Source organism: Anoplophora glabripennis, unplaced genomic scaffold, assembly GCF_000390285.2.
Source record: "Anoplophora glabripennis isolate ALB-LARVAE unplaced genomic scaffold, Agla_2.0 scaffold1516, whole genome shotgun sequence".
NCBI classification, from domain to species: Eukaryota; Metazoa; Arthropoda; class Insecta; order Coleoptera; family Cerambycidae; genus Anoplophora; species Anoplophora glabripennis.
Genome location: NW_019417613.1, coordinates 34,378 through 59,826, shown reverse-complemented (window position 1 = coordinate 59,826; position 25,449 = coordinate 34,378). Strand labels below are relative to the sequence as shown.

Below are 25,449 nucleotides of genomic sequence, written 5' to 3'. Positions count from 1 at the left end.
GCATAACTCTCTGGGAAATCGTTGAGAAACTGAACATCAGTTAAGGGAGTGTCCACAGGATCGTGACTGACGACTTGAATATGCATAAAGTGTCTGCCAGATGGATTTCCCGTCTGTTATCGGAGGAACACAAGCAACATCGATTGGAGATTTCGTAGAGACACTTTAATCGATTCCAGCAAGAGAGTGAAGCTTTTTTGAATCACAGTCACCTCTGACGAAACTTGGGTGCACCACTACACGCCCGAGTCGAAACAGGCGAGTATGAAGTGGAGAAAAAGCGGCGAGGGGACCGGTGAAGGCAAAGACGCATTTGTTAGCCGGAAAGGAAATGGCAACAATGTTTTTTGATCGGCAAGATGCTCTTCACATTGATTTTCTCCATGATCGACGCACGATTAATGCACAATATAAAAAGAAATGTAATGTAAATGTAAATTACTGGATGCCGGGACATTGTCATTTCGAAGGAAAAGGAAGAAGCAATCGGTAAGAAGTGTCATTCTTTTGCATGACGACACCAGGCCTCCTGCAGCCAATGCCGCAAGGCAAAAACTGGATGCATTAGGCTGGGAAACGCTGGAACATCCGCCATATAGTCCCGACTTGTCCCCTTGCTGTTTCCATCTTTTTGGACCCCTTAAAGAAGCCCTTGGAGGCCAACGTTTCGACGACGACGCGGTGCGGAAGCATTTGCGCTCCAATGGCTCCAACAATGTCCGAGTTCCTATGATGATGGAATAAAAAAGCTCCCAATCCGAAGGGAAAAATGTGTTTCTAGGGCGGGGCACTATGTAGAATGTTTATATTTGATCCACCCTTGTAGTATTTAGAAATGTTTTGTACAATGTATGTAACCTTATAAAATTGTTTATTTCAGTGTTTAGTGATGTCGGTACAATGTGTTTATGTGTCTTCATTGTTAAATTTGTGACCCCCCCCCCTTCAGAGTTACACCCTGTATAATATCAATTTATGAAAATCACCTGGTACGAGCTCCATAACTATCATGATGGGCTGTTTCTGGACGCAAATCCCGATTAATTTAACAATATTAGGATGATCGTACTGCTTCAGTATCCTGCCTTCTTGCAAGAACTTCTTTTTATGGTCCTCAGGCAGCGTCACTCGGCAGGTTTTAACCGCAACTATCTCATTGCTGTTCTTCAACTGCGCTCTATACACATCCCCGAAATTACCCTAAACAAAGAACGTGTATCGTTGGCGGTACATCTAAGAGTTTTAATAGTGCTTTTACCCTTCCAATTTTATCTAAAAGGACGACATCGTCGTTATTGAGCTCCCATCGTTCTCGAGGTATGGGTTTGTATAAAATGGCACCAGACCTACTCGTCACGGGGAGACCACTGTTAAACTGGTACAGAATTAACTCCCTTATACTTGGAAATGCCGGACCCTCGAACCTAAACAAACCCTAAAAATTTTCACTTAATGTACAAATGTTTTCTATCCATTCAATATTCCATTAAAAAAAATAGATAGATCAAGTAATGGAGTCAGGGTATACTAAATTTTGACCAAAAAATATCCTGATAGTTCTAGAAGGTATGATATAAACTATGTTCCGTTTAAGCACTATTTTTGAAAAAATATTTAAATTTTTCCGTATTGATGCCACATTGGATTTTATTTAAAATAAATAATTGTTATGTAGACCAGGGCGGATCTGTTTTGAGGTGGATGTGAGAGGGGGCAAGCAATATTTTTCTGGATTACCTTCAGTACAACTCACATAATATAAGTGTAGATCCCTAGATCTAGGCTAAGTCCGGAACATTTTCAAAATGCAAAAATGTTTAAAAAATATAAAAAATACCTATTTTATCTGAGTTTTTTACTTATGTCTTGGAACCTATGCATTTTGGAAGAATGTCCTAGAGGAAAAAAGTTTTAGAATTGAATTTTGCACAATATACTGTAAGTTAAAAGTGTTTAAATTTATTACCGATGTTGCGAAACAGCAAAAATTTTTTTAGAGGCCGCTGAAGATTTTTAAAAATTTCCAAAATCGTTCTCGTTTTTTTATCATTTTCTAGGTTGAAAAAAATGTCAATTCTGAAAATTTCAAATTGATATTTTAATTTCTAAACTTCTAACTTTAAAAGTAGTGTACTTACCTAAAATATTTTCGAGCGACCTCTAAAAATAAATATCAACGAACTAATATTTTTTTTATTGAATTTGATGACCAAAAGAATAGAAATAGAAAATAAATCACGACATTTAAAAAATTTCTCGAGGCAAAATTTACTACCGCACTGTGAGTATCAAATATTTATAATTTTTTAATTTTTTAAAATTTAAGTGTCATGATATATTTCTATTCTTTTGTTCATCAAATTATTAATTAAATAAAAAAAAATTATTAGTTCATTGATATTTATTTTTAGAGGTCGTTCTAAAACAGGTACACTACCTTTAGAAATTAAAATATTGATTTGAAATTTTCAGAATCAAGATTTTTGTCAACCTAGAAAATGATAAAATAACGAGAAAAAGAATTAAAAAAAAAATTGAATTTTTGAAGATTTTGGAAATTTTTAAAAATCTTGAGCAACCTCTAAAAAAATTTTTTTGAGAGGGCTCTTAAAACATGATAAACTAACATATTTTCACAAGAAACACAAAAAAAATATATTCGTTGAACTTGAAAATTTTTTCAAAGAAAAAAGACCGTTCAACCTTTCAAATGGTTTTTGAAAAATTAAAATCGATTGATTAGAACGGCCATAGTAAAACACTCTTTTTTTTTAATTTTTAAACAAATTACATTTATCAATTTGCAATTTAGTTTTTTTCAAAAATTATAATTTTAAGGTACTATTTTTTTCTTAATTTTATCTGTATTTGACAAAAAAATTAATTTCCAAATAAAAACAAAAAATGAATTTGTTTAAACAAAAATTATTTAAATAATTGTAATAATTATAACTAAATAGATTCATATTCAGTGTTGAAATATATACGTAAACAAATTTTTTCATTGGAAAAATTCAATAGCAGGGTAAAATATACAGTATAATTAATGCATAATTAATAAACTTTGTTTATAACAAAATATGTGCAAATTAGACAATTGGCATTACGATATTCAAACTCCTTGGCTCGCGAGACATCGGATTAAAAAAAAAAAGATCGAAATTGGTCCATTAGAAGCAGAGATAATGCAATTTTTTTTATACCTTCGCATTTTGAACCTCCGAATTTAGTCTTGGAGTGAAAGCCCCCTCCCCCATTTTTCGTGTTTTGAGTCACTTTTCACGCGTGCGAGCGACAGTTTTCCCACTGATTTATCTATGTTGCCGATAACTTATGGCTATGAAAATTTTTTCCAGCTTTGAACTCGGAAAAACGAAGCCACTGGATCAAAGATTATTGTTAAATTGTTTATAAATTAACGGTAGATGCCGATAAATTTTGACGGCTTATATCTCGAGAACCAATAAACGGAATTTAACTTTTTTTTAAAAAAAAGAAGCGTCATTCCGAGTACTTTAAAATTATAATTTTTGAAAAAAACTAAATTGCAAATTGATAAATGTAATCTAATTGATTAAAAATAAAAAAAGAGTATTAACTTTAAAAATTTACTGTGGCCGACCTAATCAACCAATTTCAATTTTTCAAAAACCATTTGAAAGGTTGAGTGGTCTTTTCTGTGTGAACAAATTTTCAAGTATTTAGATGCTTTATTTGAGGCTGTGCAACATTTTGAAAATTCGAAAAATTTTTTTTAAAAAGTTTTGCGAACAATATCGAACCGATTTTAATTAAATTTGGTGTGTTGTTTTATTATACTCTAAAGTTTTTATTATCAAAATTAGAATGCCCTTGAAAAATTAAAATATTTAAAAAAAATTATCCAAAAAACTTGATGCCTTTTTTTCATCGATTATTGCTATTTTGCAACATCGGTAATAAATTTAAACATTTTTAACTTACAGTATATTGTGCAAAATTCAATTCTAAAACTTTTTTTCCTCTTCAATATTCTTCCAAAATGCATAGGTTCCAAGACATAAGTAGAAAAACTCAGATAAAATAGTTTTTTTTATAATTTTTTAAACAATTTTGCAATTTTGTAAATGTTCCGACCTCGCCCAGATCTAGGGATCTACACTTTCATTATGTGAGTTGTACTGAAGGTATTCCAGCAAAAATTAGCTTGCCCCCTCTTCATCCAAGAAGTGGGATATTTCGGCAGATCTGCCCTGGCCTAATGGTAATATCAAAGAAATTATGCGTTATCTAAAAAAAAGGTTCAAGATTTTTGCCAACTGAAGTTAGTTAATTTTTTAAGCGATTTTCGTTTTTTTTTTCTGATAAAATCCAAATATTTTGTCTGTTTAAGCTTAGTGATAATAAAATATGGTTTGGAAAGGATTAAAAATTATGAATGGAAATATCAATTGCATAAATTAATTCTTAATACGCAACCAACAAAAGTACGACAGAGTTGGTACGGAGACACGACGAAACTACTCCATAAAATTTGAGAAATTCTGAAAGAAACGTTGTTTGCAACTTACCTCTGCTGTAGTTTGCACGATGAAATGCTTATGTCCTCCCCAGCAAACGGAGAGAACCGTTTGACACTCGTCATTTCTGGTAGTTTCCCTAACAAGAAAGTCTCCGTCTAGCGTCAGCAGCCTCACAACCTCCTCTCTCGGGAGCACTCCATGGAACCATTCCTCGTCTACTAATGACTTATTTGCAGTGGCTGAGACCTTTAAAGAGATACCTGTAAGCTCCTTGCAACTAAAAGCTTTATCAAAAAAAAAAGTCATGCCGCAGAGGCCACTACAAATTCAGAAAAGAATTAAAAATAAAACAGTAACGCATTGTCATTAGTTTTACGCAAACACGTTAAGTTGCAAGTTTAAGTAAAGAAACGTTTGCCGCTTACAAGCTTTGATAGTGCGAGAGCATACGAACGAACACACAATTGTCCTAGTGGTATTTAGGGATCAATTACCCCAGAGATTAGTATTTAATCAATCCAAAGCATGCAGTGACCTACAGGTTCTCCGCCTTCGCTGCGCGGGGCGGAGTCCCTCCTGCCCTTAGTGCGCGGCGGAGCAATGGGGGAAGAGGGTGCAGATTTTCGCCTAAACGGTTTACGTAACATATTAACTATCCTCTGACGCTCGAAAATGCTGCGTTTACTCAGCGCACTTTCGGAACCATTGCCCTAAAATCGTTAAGGAGTAAGGTGTTAGTCGTGATTGTCCCGACACCTTCAGCATGGAATTAACAACTACTTTCACCTGGTGTCCTAAACATTTGCTTGAAATTGCTTTGAAGAGATTGTATATTTGTAAATGTATAAACTCCCAACTCCAAAATAGTAGGCACATAATGTGATTCCATGGGCGTATCATATTAGAGGGTTCCAAAATTAATTAAATTTAGAGCAAGAAGCAGACATGTCGAATTTGGTCAAAACTAGATTATCCCTACAAATCTGCACTCACCTTGGTATATTCAAAGATCCAATGGTAGGTAAGTACCTTTTTTTATTTATATTTAAATATATATTTAGTATACAACAAAAGTGATAGGAAGAAATAGAACAGAAGTAAAAGAGTAGATGAACAGTGTTTGTAACAATAAATCATATCAAATGCGCACGGACAGGTTGAACATATTGGAACACTATGCGAAATGAATGGCACATTACAATTTCCTCGTAGAGAATATTTAAAATTATTTTATCACATTAAGACGTAAAAATTTGGGTTTGATACACTTACGACACAATGCCTACTATTTTGGATCTGAAGCATAGTACGTAAAGTTTTTTCACCTGTTCGGGAGAGTTGCTGATGAAAGTTTGATTGTCAATTGAGAGATCGCAAGCCGCCGGAGCCTCCTCACATCCCAACTCGTTTAAAGCACTTTTAATGAGGTCGGTTTGTTTCTGCATTTTTCTTTCTTGACATTTCAACTCGTTTATCTCTTTCTTAGACAGATCTATACTACTGGAAGATAACCTAAAAATACACAAATGACACATTTAATTTTTAGGTTACACAAAATATATGGCGACAATTCTTACCGGTTATTCACTTCACTGTTTGGGGTGGTTTTTCCATTGACTACTCCTTCATGGCTGCTAGTAATCGTCGTCCTTTTCTCTTGGTTCTCCTTAATGCTAGCTTCTAAATCGTTGAGTTTGGTCCTCAACCACTCCACCGTAAGGTTATCTACCGTGAGCTGGTTGGGTAAGAGTTTTCCAGCAGAATCCTCCACCAAGCTCTCATCAAATGTAAATTTTACAGGTTCTGTAGGAGTTGTCCTAAAAAGACATTGTTAGTTTTTAAATCTCGGTAAAAGTGAAATATTGTGAAAACAATTAATCAAAAAAAATATATAAAATCAAGAACAGTAGAAACTTTTTGTGCACTGTGGATACTTACTTGTGTTTTTCTGTAAAGTCTTTATATTCATCACAGGGTTTTATCAACTCTATACTAACTTCTATTCTCTTTTGGATCTCTTTGAATTTCTCCGAAGTTAGGTCCGAGTTACTTGCTATATCATTCAGTATCTGTTTCCTGGAGCCAAGAAAATAATGGTAAGTACAGTAACTAACATACAAAGGTTGCCTTTTAAAATTCGAGAATGGTCGATCCTGGTGCTGCCATCTGACGACCGACTTCCCTAATGTAAAGTTCGACTATTTGTTGGTATACTTACTCAGGACGTATAGGTGCATATGTGTTCTTTACAGTAACTTGAAAAATTCGTCATGGCCAAAAAATGGAATTAAGTTGTGAACATTTCCGTGCGATTATTTTTTACAACTTTCGACGTGGATTATCTCAACAAAGTGCATCGATGAACTTAATTCGACTTTTGGCGATCAAGCACCATCAAAAACCACTGTATATCGGTGGCATATGCAATTCAATTGTGGCAGTGGTTCGCTCACTGACAAATTTCGTAAAGGTCGTTCAAAATGGATTGTTGTTCAAGAAAACTATGATGCTGTGGTAACTGTACCATTAGTGCAACGTCGGACTGTCAATTTTGAATGGTACACAGAAATTTGTATGCCAGAAGTCTTCCGACAAATAAAGGAAAGCAACCGGTGAAGATGCATCATTTTCCACAAGGACGACAATGAGAGTTTTCAGACATCCGCTCATGCAAGACTTTTTGAAAATAGAAAAAAACGAATTTGATGAGTGATCCGCTATACAGCCCTGATTTGGCACCCAATGACATTTTAATTAAGCATGTCAAACATAAGTTACGAGGTCAACGTTTTTCGACGCCTGAAGAAACGGTTGGTGCATTCAAAAAACATATTTTGGAGATACCTGGATTGGAATGGAAAAAGTGCTTTGAAAATTGGTTCAAGCACATGCAAAAGTGTATTGATCTTCTTGGAGAATATTTTGAAAGACAATAAAGCCATATACGATGATTAATTTTTTTATTGCTCTTTATTCCCGAAATATAAAATGCAACCCCCGTAAAATAAATTTTGTGTTTATCTTATTTTGAGAAGCTTACCACGTAGAAATGAATGCTTCCTGCTGCGACTGCTGATGCTCCAATAATCCAGGAAGTAAGACAGTCCTGAAATCCTTTTCAAATTCCGCGGCTTCACACAGCAATAAGACATATTCGTTATGGGTTAAGTGTAATTTCCTACAAGCTTTTTGGTATTTATCCCTGACCTCATCTAGTTTTCTGCCGCCGCGACCAGCTAAATGTAAATTTTAAAAAATTTTTTAAGATATTTGGAAAGTTATAAAAATTAAAAAAATCATTTAAGTACCTATTTGTATTTTTATTATACGAGTACATAACGTATTAATGTAACTACAGTAACATATATTTTTGAGTAATTTGTTCTTTTTTATCCCCTTGAATACTTGGACATACTTAATATTACATGTATATGTATTTCCTTGTCTGAATTTAAGCGCACAAACACCCACACTATATTAAAAGAAGTAAGTAGTTGCAAATAGTTCTAATTCACACATTTAACACTTTGGATGATCTATTAACGTCTTCAGATTATTCAATATAAATCAAAGTTAGTTACGCAGGTTCACAAATTCGTAAGGCTCTATAAAGCTCTGATAGGTTATATGACATAAGATAAAATTCAAAATCAGAAAATGTTCATAAACGTTACTTACAGTGTATTTTCTTAATGGTATAACAGAACCGTAATTGGTAAATTTTGATTTGAAATTTGAATTAGCTAAACGGTTTGGTTGGAATCGAACAGCTGCAACATATAGCTGAAAGGATGCTAATTTTGATTCCTTCGTTTACCTATTATCGAAATCGTGCCAAAACTTATTTTCGTTCAAGGTCGCGAACTTGATGAAAATCTGAAATGCAATGCTGAACACAACTCCATATTTACATAATAAGTTATCTCAAAAATTACAAATATAGATATAGTTTGTTTACAATATCAAAATATCGAGCATTGAGGTATCTCAGTCATTTGCCTGCTCCCATTGGTATGTCTTTTTTATTTATAAACTGAACAGAAGTTTTGGACATTGCTTTTTATTTAAAGCAAGTATGTAGTATACTACATTTGATTACATATCCACTTTTCCCATTTATATACATTTATTTGTTAGAGATTAGCTGTACCCACAATTTACAATAAAATTAAAAATATAAAATATTTAAAACGGTTGATATTTAATTCTATAAAGTAAAATGATATTAAAAATATATTTTAATGTTTTCTTACAAGCACTCTTCAGAAAGTTCTATAGATATAAATTTTCTAATAGATCATGGCCAAAAAACATTACTGAATTCAATAGGCAATGTTTTGCAAAGTGCAACGTTTACAAAAATTAAAACTGAATAGTTAAAAAAAATATTACTTACATTTAACATAATGCTCCTCAAATTTACATCTCATTAATTTGTACAACTCTAGGTACTTCTGGTATTCAGTTTTTTTTCTTGTCACTTCATCCGATAACTGAAAAAAAAAAAAAAATACAAAACCATAACTATTTAGGTATGAATAAAAAATAAATACTATTAACTAAAATTTAAAATTTATGTAATTACATATATGGAATAAAAGATAGGTACCTACAAGTGGCCGTTAGATGTACCATACCCATGCTATATTTTTACGTTTTAGTAACAAACAAGTATAGATATTATTTATAGGGTGCTAATTTTTTTTTAAACATCAGAGTCATTAAGTAAGAGACATTGTAATGAATTTCAAAAAGGTCGTAAAATTTGAAATGTGAAATTTCAATTGTTTTGCAAAAAAATTATCTGCATTTTCATGTTCTGTTATTGAATTATGTACTGTCGAGTTATTCTGATATCTGAAGTTCCATTTGGTTCTATATCATCAGATTTATGGATCAAGAAATACCAAGAGAACAATGCCATTTCCAATATTATAATATCAAGCAAGCTTTCATAAATGAAAACTCAAAATACAATAAATTAGAAAAATTGGTAAATTAACAATTACTCTAGAACTCTAGAAAAAATTATTATTACTTATACCTATTAAATTTTTAATACATACGTTTTTATTGTTTGTGTTTAATTTTCAAAATCTAGGAAATTGTGAAATGCGGAATGAAAACCTATTTTATCTGTACATTGCGAATTTCTTCCTGAATTAATTCATAAAGAAGCTGGACAAGTGTAATACATAAAATCTACTGTCAAATAATTTAATGAATTTATTCAGGAAGAAAGTTATTCACGAATGAGAACATTTCTAATTTTCCCGAAGTTCCGAAGTACCAACAAACAAATATTGAAGTTAAATTAACTGTTTATATACCGGGTGTGCCATTTAACACTCTCGCTGCCAATATCTTCAAAATGAAGAAATTTATTTTAGTTTCGGAAACTGGGGTTGTTAGGTCCCTCGAATAGCTTCAAATTGCAGTTAGAATTGTTAGTTAGTTATAAAGTTTTTCCCAATATTTACTTACTTACTTACTATAATTTATTGTTTGTTAATTAGTATGTGGTGTGAATAAAGCCATTACAACAATATTCTAAAAGAATATTTTGTCTCAGTGTGATTTAAATAAAATAATAGATTTTCTTGTTACATCGTACATTGCATATTGAAGTCGACATGTCCCGAAAACAAGTAAATAATGGGAAAAACTTTATATTACAAAAATTACTTAAAACTTAACGATCTTTCAGATGAACCGCATTGCCACGTTCCAGGAATCAAAAAATTTTTTAGTATCGCCACACCATCTACACAGAAAGATTTGAACTAACTACAATTTGAAGCTATTCGAAGGACCTAACAACCCCAGTTTTTGGAACTAAAATAAATTTCTTAATTTCGGAGAAATTGGCAACAGTAGTGTTAAATGGCACACCCTGTATGTATTTACTTCAGCACGTTTTGCAAAAAGTGATACTTAAACTGGCAAAATAGGATTATAATCTTTTTTCATGTTATCTAATTAAAAAATAACTATTCTTAACAAATTCAAGAAAATATATTAATTTTGAATTTGTTTTTATTTACTACGACTTATTTGCAAAGTTAGCAGCAATTTTCCTTTCAAAATGGTTTCAAAGAAATTTAATAAGTTTAGAACGGTTTAAAACCAGGCCCTTTACGAATAAATTCATTAATTAATCAAAATAATCAGTCCTTCGAACATTCATTAAAATAATGTTTTGTATTCCTCAATTTGCGTTAGTTTATTCTCGGCATTTTTTCGTAAGAGAATGTGTGTGCTCATTTTGAATATACAATATTTTTTTATAATTACCCCCCTGAAACGTTTATAATGAATGTTAAATCTCATACGGGCACATTCTTAAGGAAACATCCTGTATGGGTATAATAAGTGAGTATATCTTGTATATCAGTCGAATGTGGCACACGAACACTACTACTGGACAAAAGAAAGAGGACGGACAGTCACCTCCATTCAAGAGTGCCTTAAGTCAATGAACCAGCCAAGTAATGGCTACCCGAGAATAACGTATCTGTTATACGATGTTAAGCTGCAAGAAGTGCAATTAAACATTACGTCCCAGGTGGTACGATACTAATCGGTAATCATTTAAATATAACAAGAGAGGCAAAAATATGTACTTCGTCGAATTACATTTACTTTGATTATATTTATCTGTTTTCGTTTCTTTGTGGTTTATGATCGACCTTTTAAACAGAAATATTAAACTGGGGAACAACTTCTATTATACATATACATCCACTGTAAGATTTGCGAATGGTTAATACCTATGAATGAATATAATTCGTGTCGTTTTAAAGTATTTATAATTAAGTAAGCAGTGCAGTACTATTGCGGTTGCTACTTATACTTAAATAGTGCGATAGTCCGTGTTGCCAAATGTTCCCTATTTATGGGACGTTTGAAGGCCCCATATCTTGATATTCAGGAAAGTGAATCATCCAAATTAGTTTGCTTGAGCTAAGATGCGCGCTACTTGTCATATAACGTCAACTATAAAAAAAGTTTGAAAAATGAAAAATGGAGATTCCATTTTAAACTTTTTTGTTCTTATTCTTTATAAAATTTTGACAAACGTGATTTCCTTGTTTTAAGCATTTCAAAATTAAAAAAGTGAAAACCCTGGTACTATTTTATTTACACCGTTATTTAAGGAGGGCGTTATTATACGTAATTTTCGGAGAATACGTGGGCTCCTCGTAGCTCGCCTCTACATCTGTAAAGTGTTTACAGCGGTGGTCATGGTTATTACCATCGCCCAGCGGTGAAAGACGGAGTGGGAGTCGCGCATTATTACTATGCAGTTTGTACTCTGTTTAGTTCGACCGTAACCAAATAATAGCTATTCAATAGCATTAAAAAAATATTGCAAAAATCGATAATCGATAAATTTTTATAAAAACAAAGTAAACATTTTTGTATAAGATTTCAGTATATTTTAATATCATGTTTTCTTTAAACAGTGCTTTAATAACTATTTGAAATTTTTGAAGTAATGCATGGTGCATGGTAGGTATATATATTTCTATTTCTTCGATTACATCGCCAATAAAACGATAAAACAATGACATATATATTGCTGGATTTGTAATTAAAAATTATATCCGACACCTTCAAAATATACCTAAAGTTCATAAAAAATAAGTATTAATGAATGACTATCACCGAAAACCTTGTAATGTGACTTCATATTATTTAATGCAAAACAAAATTGGGAATATTTTTCCATGAAAAAATCTGTTTTTCAATTATATCTTATCAAATTGATATCATATATGCTTTCTGATTGCATATTACGATTCCGTAGGGCTTTTTACAAATGACTACATTTTGTCTCATTTCAAATATCTCTGCTTCATAGCAAACAAGTAAATATCAATAAAAAAGAACTACGGATGATATGGATCCACCCCGTACTTATCATGGCAATGGAAAGCTCCTATTACTTAAACAATGGAAAACCCATGTACCTACATTAGTACTCAAGGCACATCAGAACGCGTAATCAATACCTACTAGATAACAATCTGAATTGTCTTGTTATCGCCACATACTGAGCAGTGCGCATATTGTTACCTACTCGAATAAGATATTCCATCGACAGTTTTGCTAGACATGCATTCTTATACAAAAAAATCGGAGACCTTGAATATTAATATTGAGTTATTTGTTGTTTCGTTTATCACATGATAGACATCGTTATCTATTAAAGTAAATATGTGTAATACCTATCATTTTTTTTGTTATTTGATGCTGGTCAAAATTATTGTGATCAGTCCCTAAAAATGCACAATAATCCGCCCTCTTAATCCTCATTTATTTGTTTTAGTTACAGTTGGATTATGTCTATACAATAAACCGAGTTATAAACCTAACTAACAAATACCTTTATCGCCTTTCGTTAAACATACACTCAACGAATTACAGTTATTCAAGGTCCATTCATTAATTGCAATTAGCTAGTTAAAATGGAATTATTATTAGAACGAAAGGTAATATAGTAACAAGCCGCAAAAAACATATACATTTCTATTTTATAGAATTCAGTAAATTAATAGTACTAATTAAACAGAAAACTTGCCCTTATAATATCAAACAGTTAGTTAAAAAAAATGATTGTACTATTCCCAGTTTCAATATTAATTTGAATTAAATTTTCATGAAAGACGTTTATTAGGAGATAAAAGCAGGTGCTGGATCAGAGGCGGCTCGTTATAGAAAATTGTTTAGAAAAAATTGTTGCCGTGATTATGTTTTTAGTAAAAAGTCGTATAATTTAGCAACATGTATAGACAATTGAACTAGGCGTTATTCTTATTTTGCAAAATAACAAATCTAATAAGAGTTACGGCGTGCCGATTTCCGGCCTAGGTTTGTGGTCCGGTACATTCGTACCTAGTCGATCAGGCTATTGATTATAGGATTTTAAAAGGAACTATCAGTTTTTTAATGCTAGCTCGAAAACGAAGCAAAATTTCGCTATGGTTCATAGGAAAAATTATTTAGATAATTGAATTTCCCATCGAAATGGCTTATTTAAAAAATTTAAAAGGAAAATTTTATGCAAAAAATCGTTAATAAACAATTAAAAAAAATGCAAAAAATTCGATTTTTTATTTTTTTCCTTTTTTGCCTCTAGCTTTTTTTTTGAGTAGATAGGTATAGGCATTGCTTCATAAAAAAAAGTTGATAAAATTTCCTTCAAAAAAAGAAATTATACAGTATTTTTGGATGAGAATTGACTGGTATATGGTCGCTCAAACTTAGCCAATTTTTCGATTTTCGTCGCGTGTACACTTATACGTTTTAATTTCATTTCATTTTTTGCAAAAAATAAGGATTCTTTCAAGGATTTTCATCACATTACCTAAGGTCATTAAAAATGAAAAAACCACGGGGTGCTATTAAATTAGAGAGTTGAAATTGAAGATAGGGGTGAAAATACACTTTTTCAGTTTTTTAAATATAGCATGAAAACAAAGCAAAATATCGGTATAGTTCATAGGAAAAATTTTGTTGAGAATTGAATTTTCCATCGAAATGGCTTATTTTAAAAATTTAAAAGAAAAATTTTATGCAAAAACTCGTTAATAAACAATTCTAAAAAAAGCAAAAAATAAGATTTTTTTTTACTTTTTTCCATTTTCACGCATAATTTTATGTTGCACTTAAATAACAATATCACGAAAACTAAATGAGATATCTACAATCCAAGAATATGTGGTTACAGAGGAGGTTATGCACAACGCAATGTTGCCAACTGCATATCACTAAATATCTCCATTAGCGCGTGATTAACAGTTTGGCTATTTTCTGAACAGGCCTCGTATAACACAATTTTAACTTGTATTTATACAAAATTACTTACTTTTTATTAAAATAATTTCCTGTTTAATTTTGTTTGCATGAATAGGGAAATGATGTGTCATACATTAGTAACAATATTACAGCATTTTGAATACAATGAAATATTTTTGTATATTATTTATTTTTATACTAAAAAAACATATCTTTTAATTTAAAATATTTGGTTCTTTATCAAACTGCAAGTAAATTTCCTATATAGCAGTTAAACAAACCAGTCACTAACAGAAATAAACGTAAAAAAATAAACATGTAAAACTGTTTCCTCTGTAATACTGTTGTCGCACTTCCTCTATACAACTTTGCCGAGTTAAATTAATATGAACAAGCCGAGATAAAAAAATTGCAGAAATGCCATAAAAATTTTAACCTAGGGTTCCATATGAAGAGGTCGGCCCTGGTGAAACCTTTATAAAAATAGAATTTACCTGTTGAAGAGACGGTTTCGGAGTAAACTAACTGAACATCGTTAACAAAAGTCAAGGACTTTATATGCTTGGGAATGATGTGGAAGATCAGAAAATTTGAAACGCAATAGAACAACCATTTGGTTATATTGTAACAGATTTTCTTCATTTAGCACAAATTTTTTACAATAGTTTCCCAACCTTGACGACTACTTTGACGTTCCAAAATAATAATTACAATTTAACTTTCAAAAGCACCACCTTCCGAAGAAGAGCAGCCACTTATATACATATTTTTCATTGTTTCCCGAAATTTAAATACACGATAGAAAGAAACAGAGCTCTAGAAACATTATGAAACAAATTAATAAATAAACGTATAAACTACATAATATGCATGTACACTAAGCTGATTTTTGCTACATCCGTTACAATATTATACGTTACAGATAAACCTTGGTTGAAAAATAGAATAGCAATAGAGGTTAAATTGTACACATACATCGATCTCACTAAAGGAAATCGTTGCACGTAGATATACGTGTACGTTTAGTAATAACTCAGACGTTGATTTCTTATAATCAATGGAATGGTGTACTAACAGCAATTTATAATTATACTGGTAGACAGCGCCTTCTAGAAAGCTATTGGACCGCAAAGATCTTGTGTCACTTCCACAAATACACCGGCATCTAATAATAGACGGAAATAGTGAATTTACATGGTGGTCCATGCCTGGATTTACCATTTTAAATGCCTGCTTACTATTCCCAGATAATGTAGGCCACTGTCGCAATGAATGTGTACCTCGGTCTTGTTTCTATCAGATATACAGGACTCCCAATCAAAGTTTTCAGTCGAATGCAATGATAGAGAATTGACAATTTTAACAAGCAGGCACACTCTATATATAAAAATTCCTGAAAAATACACCCATATAAAAAATCATAGTGGGCCATGCGTTCGCGGTAATGGAGGACTAAATGATTACCTTTCAGGGCCTACTTGTATTTAAGGGGATGTTAATACGAAAAAACAGACACACCTTATTAATATTCACTCGTTATATTCGATAAAAGATCACTGATCCGCTCAGATTCTAGGGGTATAAAAATAGTCGCGGTAGGCCTTGTATCAGCATCCGCACCACGCCTAAACGTTCGAGGATGCGAAATTGAATGCTATGTACAACAAAAAATATTTTTTAAGATATCTCACAAATAAAGTCTACGGTGTCTACTAGCACGCCTGTTTGCAAATTTTATAAATGTCTACTAAATACTTTAGCTGTTACACATGTTAGAGCGACATACGTATTTATTTAAAAAAGTACGGCGCCCTTCCTTTTTTTATCGGGCGGGCGATTTAACAGACCTTTCATTGTGAACACACATTTGCTAAATGTAGACTATTTACGACTCGAACAGAGCCAATTTAACCAATTGACTTCCACCCGAGGAATGGCGTCAACAATCCTTGTTCCATTATCGGCCTCTTAATTTAGAATTACTCTTGCATTATACCTACGTTTATAAACTAACGTTGAAATGTTAATTAATTTTTTTAGCGATAAATCCAGTGAATAGATGATTGCATGATTCTAATAGTATAGATTGAACATATAAAAAATATTTGGGAAATTTTGAGATCTCGAAAGGGGTTTCACAGATCATAGCAAGATATTTTTTTTGGTCTACTGGTAGGTGCTGTTAAGATTTTTTTATTAGGTATATATGTAATATTAGTAATAAACGTTTTAACCACATAAAATAATATATCCGGACACTGTCTGACATCTATGGAAGAGTGGAAAAGTATATAAAATGATATTTAAACAAAAAAAGAAAGATAACACTATCGGTTGCCCAAAAACGTTGCCTTGAGTGGAATAAAGAGCGTTTCTGGTAAAGTTTTTGTCTGAGATTTGTAAAATGGCCAACTGTCGTGGGTGTCAGTGGAACAATTGTAATTGATAGTTGTTATACGTGATTTACACGGATTAAAACCACGATTAGCAACAAAAGGCGCCGCTGTTAGGTATATAGTTGCAGAACGTGCCGTAATTTCTGTTCGTTTGGGCCATATTTTACTGTTATGTCTTCTTTGTTAGGGAGCTAACATTTGAGGTAAGCGTGCACAAAATTTTAGTAAAAATATCAATGGCTGACGTTTTATAGACAAGAAATAGCACTTTTAGTAAAACAACGATTCCTTATTCTTTTAATGTTTCGCATTGAAAGATCACGGAGAACATGTAAACATCAGAAAATGTACCTTTAATACTTTGTCCAGCAAATTTGTAAATATGCTCAATAATTATGATAAACGTATGTGTTAATAGTTTCCTAAAAGAATTCTGCGCGGTGTGATTGGGCTTAGTAGGCGATTTTTTGTATGTTCAATAGGGGTCCAAAATTCAGTAAACGTAAAATAAACATACGAGGTAAAAATATGCTTTTGTTCCTTATTTTGAATGTATTCAGTTGTCTTATGCCCTGAAGAAAACATAACTGGTATAGTGAAGATATATTGTTTCTAACTTGTTCAGATTTTCTAAAACACTCGACAAAAAATTGTCTTTGCCCCCCTAATATTACTATTGAGGAGCAAATTGCATTTCCATTACATTTCCATTTTCGGTGGAAAACTAAAAACATCCATTTGTAAAATTGTTTTTACAAACAATTTCCATACGGTATGCAGATTTGGACTAGGCTTTCCATGACCTGATCTTACCTTGATGCCTTCACCTAACCTAACAGTAGGGTGATTAATATTGTGCGTAGTAGATCGATAATCTTGCCGGCGCCGTAAAAACAGTTTTTTATTTTGGTTTTTGTGCTTAAATTTTTATTAAACTGTCATTTATTTACTGTTTGTGACTTGTGCAAGTAGTGAATAAAAAATGGGTCGTTTTCAGAGAAGTGGAAGAAAATCCAAAATTTTAATCGAATTCAGGAAAATTGGATTCATAGATGTAGATCAAGTGTATACAGCAGCAGCGGCCATCTTGAACACACGCTGTAAATGTTTATTCCTCGTTCTATTCCGAAAAGGGTTGAGGTTTAAGAAAATGGTAAGTAATAACAGGATAAAACTCATTGTAATTAGGTGGTAAGTAATTCTTTCAATCCACGTGTTGCTTTAAAATGAACAACTTCTTTAAGGACTATTTTCTAAATTGTTAAAAACATCGTGGCATATTCCGTAGAAAGGTAATACAGTTCTTACAGAATACGAATAGTCTCATTGGGTACGTAACTAGTCTTTTTCTCTAAGTCTTTTTTCATCTGCCGGGGAAACGAAGAAATATTTTTAGGTGTGCAACGTTGTCACACTTCTTTAAATTGCCATAATACTGGAAACGTTGGTCGGAGAAAAAAAACACTTATTTGTTTCCTATATTCCAATGTATCTTATATTAATAACAACACTTATTTACCGAACACATTTCATTATATACAGACACTGCAAGATTTAACTAGAGCTGCAGGGGTAAAATGAAGTATTTCGAGGCTATAGTCTTCAAGATTATACGTTCAACGTTCAAGGATTTCATCAGTATTTTGAATTTAAGTACATCTACTGAAACCACAACTTAGTTATAAGATAAACATGAGTATAAGCTAAGCTGTAATCGTCTAATTAATATTTCACACTTACCTGCGTGAATTGCTGCAGTATTCTCGTATGCTCCTCCTGATACAACTTCCTGGCTTTCCTCTTCTCAGCGTAGAGCGCGTTCAGGGCATCCAAGGACTTGCTCTCGATAGAATCGGCATTCTGACGGATCAATTTGGCGGTGTTATCCAACTCCTCCATCATGTTCTTCCAAGCCGAAGCGATTAGGCTACCTGTGGACAAGTTAATGCTCGATTTAAAAGTATCAAGTTCTATGTACAGTGCGTTTCACTTCAACAATCATAACTCCACAAACAAGGGATACCATACGGATAATATTTGTTTTATTATTGTTTAAAGGCCGTCTTCTTGCACTGTTTGGCACTATGGTGTGTAGTTAGGTAAAGTTATGACGTCACTAGAACGGAAAGTAATGTCAGCGAAGGCGATCGATTCTTAATAACATTATATACAGGATGTCCTAGAAATAAGTGCAAAAATCTTAACCACATATATTCGAATTTCATCCATGCTGCAATAATAATTCGATAAGCGTTCAAAAAGTTATCCATGTGACACAGACCTACCAAAACCACAGACAGGAAGCCGCAGACGAGCTATGATTTATATCGGAAAGCGCAACGCGGAAAAACGGAATCATCATAGATGTAGCAGACGATGCTGACCACACATGCCCCTCATCGCCCACACTTTCGGATTTTTGTCAAGTTTTTAGTCTAAATATTTCGAAACTAGCCCTAAAGCCAGACCTTAGGGTAAACATTAATCAAAATAGTTTACAGTTTCACAACTCATTGAAGACCTCTGCACAGGAACCTTGCGGAGTCTGCGTAGAAAGTGCTCGAACGTCCACCCAAGTACCATGCAGTTCAATAACCTCAGTACATGAAATGTTTATACTTTTGTCTTATATGCAGGTGTTATATTATTACATTTATTACATAATGTTAATCAAAAAATTTCAGTGTAGTCCTAAAAAAATATTATCTACAATATCTACTTTCTTAGTGCGACATGTTTCTAGTTAGGTAAAAGTAAATTTGTAATAGCAACCCCTCGACTGACATTTTTTGGTACATGGTGCAAAAATAAAAATGAAAATCAGACTTTTTTTTATTATTTATGTCATTTATGAACTTATGGTTTTCTTTCTTGTATATGCTTTCTCTAATATTCTTACATGAATAAAAAGTGAAGTATATTTTATTTACCTAAATTGAATAAATACTCACAATTGGCATTCCTATCTTTTATAGAAATTCCGCTTTTTGTCAGTCGTCCCCAAAAGTCATAAAGCAACTGTTAACGCATCTGTAGATACCTACGTTTGAGATATAATAGTTATAATTTGTATCAGAAACAGTTGATGTCAGTCTGTCAGTGGTACCATCTTACAGGTGACAATTGTTCATTCTGAGCACACTTTCTAAAATTTATGAAAGTGCGCGTTCTGAAACAACAAAACTTCCAATTTATTGATTATGAGACTTACATAATATCAAAAGTAAGACATATTAAGTATATATTGCCTGTAATCGCAATTAGTAATAAGTTAGTCAAAAATAAGTACTGATGGAATTAATCTCCAGTGAAACCCGAAATTGAACAAATGAATACCTGAATGTTTGTAATCTAAGGGTGTTAGAAGTTTGACTACCTTAATTTTAATAGACGATAGGATACATTAAAATAAACAAAAAAACCTTACATGATATGGGTCCTAAACTCGACCATTTCCGAGAAAAAAAAAATTATCTAAATCTCCAACTTGTACAAAAGTTCGATTAATTAAGGGATACTGTACACATGACATAACTGCGTGCATAGAATACCATAAAATACAATGTTTATAACTTTTTTGAACTTATTTATGCTTAATTCTAAAAAATAATTAGCGTTGTAATAAATTTAAAATTTGATAAAATTCAGATCGAGCAATGTGACAACGGCGCAGCGATTAACACGAAGTACTAAGCTGTCCAGCATCACAAAATTTAGTTAGTATCTGGATTGGACCGTGTCGGACTGTTTTTTGCGTACCACTATTTCCTTTTCTAGTGGTTTTTCCAGCGAATCCACGAAAATTGGATTCGAAAATGTCGTGCGAGCATCGAAAATGGTGGTGGACATTTTGATCATATGTTGTAGTTTGTTTTGTACATGTGCGTATAAAAATTACTGAATTCTGCTTTTTGGTAAGTACCTAAATTATTTTTAATGCGTATGATTATTTGGAAGTGAATCTTTGGGTCCTTTAATTACATATTTTTCAAATTCATAATTTGGTTAAAAGTTAAAGCTAAAAGCTAAAATTTAAGCACAACACTATCTTCGTATTGTCTTTCCGATATCAACTGAAGAACCAACAGATTGACAGTATGTACCAGGTTCGGTCGCTGACGCAGTAACTCTGCATTGAAATATTTGAAAAACTTGTTCCCATATTTATTTAGCCATACCCATATACAGGTTTGGTCGAACTAAACGTGGAGGTAGTAGAAATATATATGCCCAGTTGCATTGGTCTACTGGGCAATAAATCTCAACAGTTGACAAGTGGTTGATAAATTGTCCAGCAGTGCAGTGCAGCAATGCGGAATTTGGTGTTTTAGGTAATTTTAATTTATTATAGGCACCTTCTAACAATCATTCATATTACAATTGCGAAAGAGAGAAATAAGAGGGATATTTTCGAGGATATTTTGTTTACTAATATTATCACAACATGGCATTTTGGAGATCTTTTGAAATGGAACAAAACGAAATTTACCACCAATATAATAAAATTGTTTGAGGACATAAATAATTAAAATATGTTGTTGGCCAAATGAACATTAATAGAAATTTTCTACATATTATATACAAATTATTATAATTTTTTACCTTTAGCAGAAAACTTTTTTAGGCGCGCCTATGAAATTCATTAAATTTTATTGCCAGGCGTTTTTTTGCATGTTCAACTGACTTCGGAAAGACTATACTACAAAATCGATGCATTTTATTTTATTTATTCAAAAACTGGAAAATTGTTTTGAAATTTACTAAATGTTTCACAGTAATAGTTGTTTACATTTTTGTAATTCCAGGGTAAATCTGCCCCGTGCACACGTGGTGCGCATCATCTGTATAACAATAAGTTAAGCGCTGTTGTCACGTTGTGATGAAACTCCCCAATATTAATACTCGCTGTATTTTAAAAAATGTTAATGTTACGCCCCTGTAATATACAACTTTTTTGTTCATTTATGATTACTCTATCACATGCTGACGTAATGGTAGTCAAACTTCTTACGTATATGATTTTCTGGAAATAAATATAGGACTTTTTTTTCATTCAAAAATCATAATATGTAGTAAAGATGTAAATAGCAATAAAAAGGGAATTATGAACGGTAAAAGTGAAATATGTATTAAGATTAGGAAAACATTTTTTTAATAAAGTAAGTTTTACATCGAATATTACATTTAAATTCAAAATTTCATAATTTTCAGCATATTCGTTGCCTAGAAAACTGCATATCCTCATTATTGTGTGTTCACACGCATGGAAACAATACGTGTAAAGTAGGCTGCTGGAAAATACATAATTAGGTAATAATAACTTATGGATACTTAAATATTTTGTTGTTTATAATAATTATATCCTGTGGATGACATTGTTATTGTTCTGTGAATTGAAGTATGTAATTTGATTTATGCGGACCTAATTTTAACCCTACTAAACTTTGTCCATCATTATACAAACTTTGACAGCAGTCTACTTCATTTTAAATTTCAATCTCGATTGCAATAGATACCACGAGTGTCGGTTTCGGTGTCGGTACACAATTATGATTGATGAGAAATTAATATGCAGCTTTCTAAGCAACTAATCTGCTGAAAGATAGAGAAGTTTTTCACAATCCTAATATTTCAAGTGCTTTACTCTTACTTACATTTAATAAAAAAAATACTCTGCCATCTTGAAAATAAGATTATTCTGCTGATATTCATATCTTATAATATCTCATCAATATTTATAAATTTATTAAGGAAATCGAGAAGGAAATATGATTCCGTGGCCTTTGCTAACGGTAGTTTATTTTTAACAGCCAATTTGTTTTTTTGTTCTGATAACGCCATGGTTGCTTAAGACAAATACACTACAGTGCCGATTAGTGCACAAAGACGCCGTTAATAATAATTTTTTATCTTATGAAAATATGGCTCTGTATTCATTTGGACGTCCACCATTTGAGCTAAATTTTCATCAAGACGTCAAAGATCCTAAATTATCCCTGTGTATATTTTTTCAAAATATACAAGACTCGCACAATCGCATTTTGACTAAAACTGCCGGATTTTCAACCTCGCGTTGATGACATTTGCCTGTTTTGTGGTAGACAGGTTTTAAAACAATAAAGAAAAAAATTATTATATTTGCAGTTATATTTTACTTATAAAAAAATAGTTATATAGTCTTGGTCGATTCATTCATAGTCATAATACAAACAAAACGTGCTTATTTTTTGCCCTTGCCTTGCTTTGCTTTGAAAATAAAGAAAGAAATAAATTGATTGACTTACGTACATGAAAAAAAAATATGCGGCAAATAAACGGGGCCCAGATATGCAACTATAGGTGCCTTCGGGGACATCTCTTTTTACCATATAGTTGATAGTTTACATTAAACAGCAATTAGTAATAAGTAGTAAAAGATTTAATGGAACTTTTAAGTTAACAACGTTCAAAAATATTCACGGTGAACCGAGGGGTAAACGAACATACAGTAACCTAACACTAATAACTTTTTTCATTCTCCGCGTGTAACTTAGTGCGGGGCAAAGAAAAATGCCCATCATTGCGTTTAAATATCAAGAAGAACAGATAAACATAATGTTGCATTTAGTTTTTATCGTATTTTTTTTCTTTACAATGCAATTTTTTTAAATACCCGTGGAATAAATAATATAATATTTATATTCGTTTCTCTTCCAACCGAATGTCACATGGTTTCGCAAAGGTGTCTACTATATCTAGGTATTATTAAAAAATAGCTTGAAAAATAGTAATAGTAGTTAACTATAACATTATTTAAATGCAAATACAAATACTGTGATACTAACTCTGCCTGTTTGAGTGACCCACTGACCTATAGCTTTGTGCTGATGTTGCATACCTTTGTGGGGAGGAGAGTCTCGAAACTATCTATTCTCTTCTATCGCGGATAGAAGAAACTATGTACAGATGACATTTTTTTAAATACCTACTTATTATTAGGGTAGGAAGTCAATACCGGAACCGTTTTATTTTGAAAACACGTTCTACAATCGTGTTGTTTAATAACATCTGATATCTATATTAATCACACCATAAATCATAATATTCCATATCATAGACATTTAATGTTTTGTTTTCTTATCATTGACAACAAAACAAAGCAGCAGATAGGTAGAACGGAAGAATCTAGTGTAGAATCAGCTGGATCCACGTCACGTATAATACTTAACAAAAAGGTCAATTTGTCATCAATCGATCAACGTTAATTATCCGTGGGAGTGTCTACCTACTACACTACTCTCGAAAACTTGTTGCTCACCTGATAGTTCATCACTCTTGTCAACCTTCATCCCTTGTGAGGCGACCGCACTTAGAGCCACTGCATAATCCCTATCACTTCTCACTTTCGAAACAATACATCTTTTCATTGAATCCAACAGCCGCAACTCCGCATCTTGTCTAGACAGAAGAGCTTCGTGTGCGACTTTGCCCTGCAGGTTCGCCGAGAAACCCATTTTTGCAATCGACAAACGGAAACCTATCACATATTCAAGACACTTGCGAAACTGGTTGGCGAGATCACATCATCAAGGTTCAGAAACAACACAAACACGTCGTAACGTCGAGTTCAATTTTATTAGGAAGTATACGGGGCACCACGGAATAAAAAAAAACAATATTTAGTATTATTGTTGTTGCACTATCGCCCATCGGCAACCCAAAAACTCCGATATTGTTCCCGATACCTGTGCGACGTCTTCGCGCAAGAAACTTAGGACATATCCATTTGGCTGACCAAAGCCAACTCGCTCGGACTTAAACAGTTGTGGACTTACGGACGAGAAAGGTTCCATCACGTCTTACATTGGATTTACGAATCTATTCTCAGCGGTGTTCACCTACGACAGGCGTCATCTCGACGCAGTTTTACACAACAATGCCAGAGATCTACCTGGCACCGGAAGCGCGGGTGGTTTGATATGTACTGAAACTGACTGAAATTGGAATTTCTGATAACCAGAGATTTATTTTATAATATGGCCTGTCAGTGTCAGTCAATATGTGATTGTGATCGCATGCAATGTTGCCAGACTTACAACAATTCTCGTACGTAGGTATATGCAATAAAAATATTTTTCAAAAAATAACTAGGGTATAACAAAAACTCTACTGTGTAAACTATTCGCAAGTTAATAAGAAACACATTTTCATTTATTCAAGATTACAGACCACTATTAAAAACCTGTATAATTATAATTACATCAGTGTTAAAGCTTGTTTCATAAAATTTGTTTTCGATAAAAGGATTATTATTAGATTATGCGAAACATTTTTAACATTACATTATCATCAGGAGGCTTCACGGTAAATAACATGTATATTATGTGATATATATTTTGAAACCAAAAAATGTGTTTCATTTGTATTTTACAAGCACTTTATGAAATCGTTGAGTGAGAAACTATTTGAAAAATAACTATCTTCATTATTGTTAAACACTTTAAAATGTGATGATGTAAATTTACAATCTGGCAACCTTGATCTCATGTTTTGTGATAATTAGCTAATAAGCTAAATAATCCTCTCTGCCCCTCCTCTTCTTGCCGTTGCCACCGCTTCATCTTGGATGAAGAACTACAATTATTTATGTACAACTTTTTCAATTTTTTTATCATAGAACAAGGGTAAAGCTGCTTTAATCGTGTAAGCTATATAGTTCAGCTGTCGATTTAATAAGTTCATAAAGTACATAATAATATTATATAACATAC

At 32.6% G+C, this 25,449-nt stretch overlaps 1 protein-coding gene across 1 annotated transcript; it reads right to left on the bottom strand.

Annotated features, from left to right (window-relative positions):
- Positions 1 to 986: 986 nt before the first annotated feature.
- On the bottom strand, positions 987 to 24,769 carry LOC108916470 (tyrosine-protein kinase Fer; the record flags this gene model as incomplete). Its single annotated transcript, XM_018722731.2, has 11 exons — positions 23,997 to 24,769; positions 18,440 to 18,630; positions 8,899 to 8,995; positions 7,543 to 7,738; positions 6,441 to 6,578; positions 6,080 to 6,319; positions 5,828 to 6,014; positions 5,042 to 5,212; positions 4,551 to 4,748; positions 1,259 to 1,435; positions 987 to 1,200 (listed from the first exon to the last, which is right to left on the bottom strand). Coding segments are annotated over exons 1-11 (2,005 nt in total), but the record flags the coding sequence as incomplete, so codon positions are not given.
- Between the last annotated feature and the right edge of the window lie 680 nt (positions 24,770 to 25,449).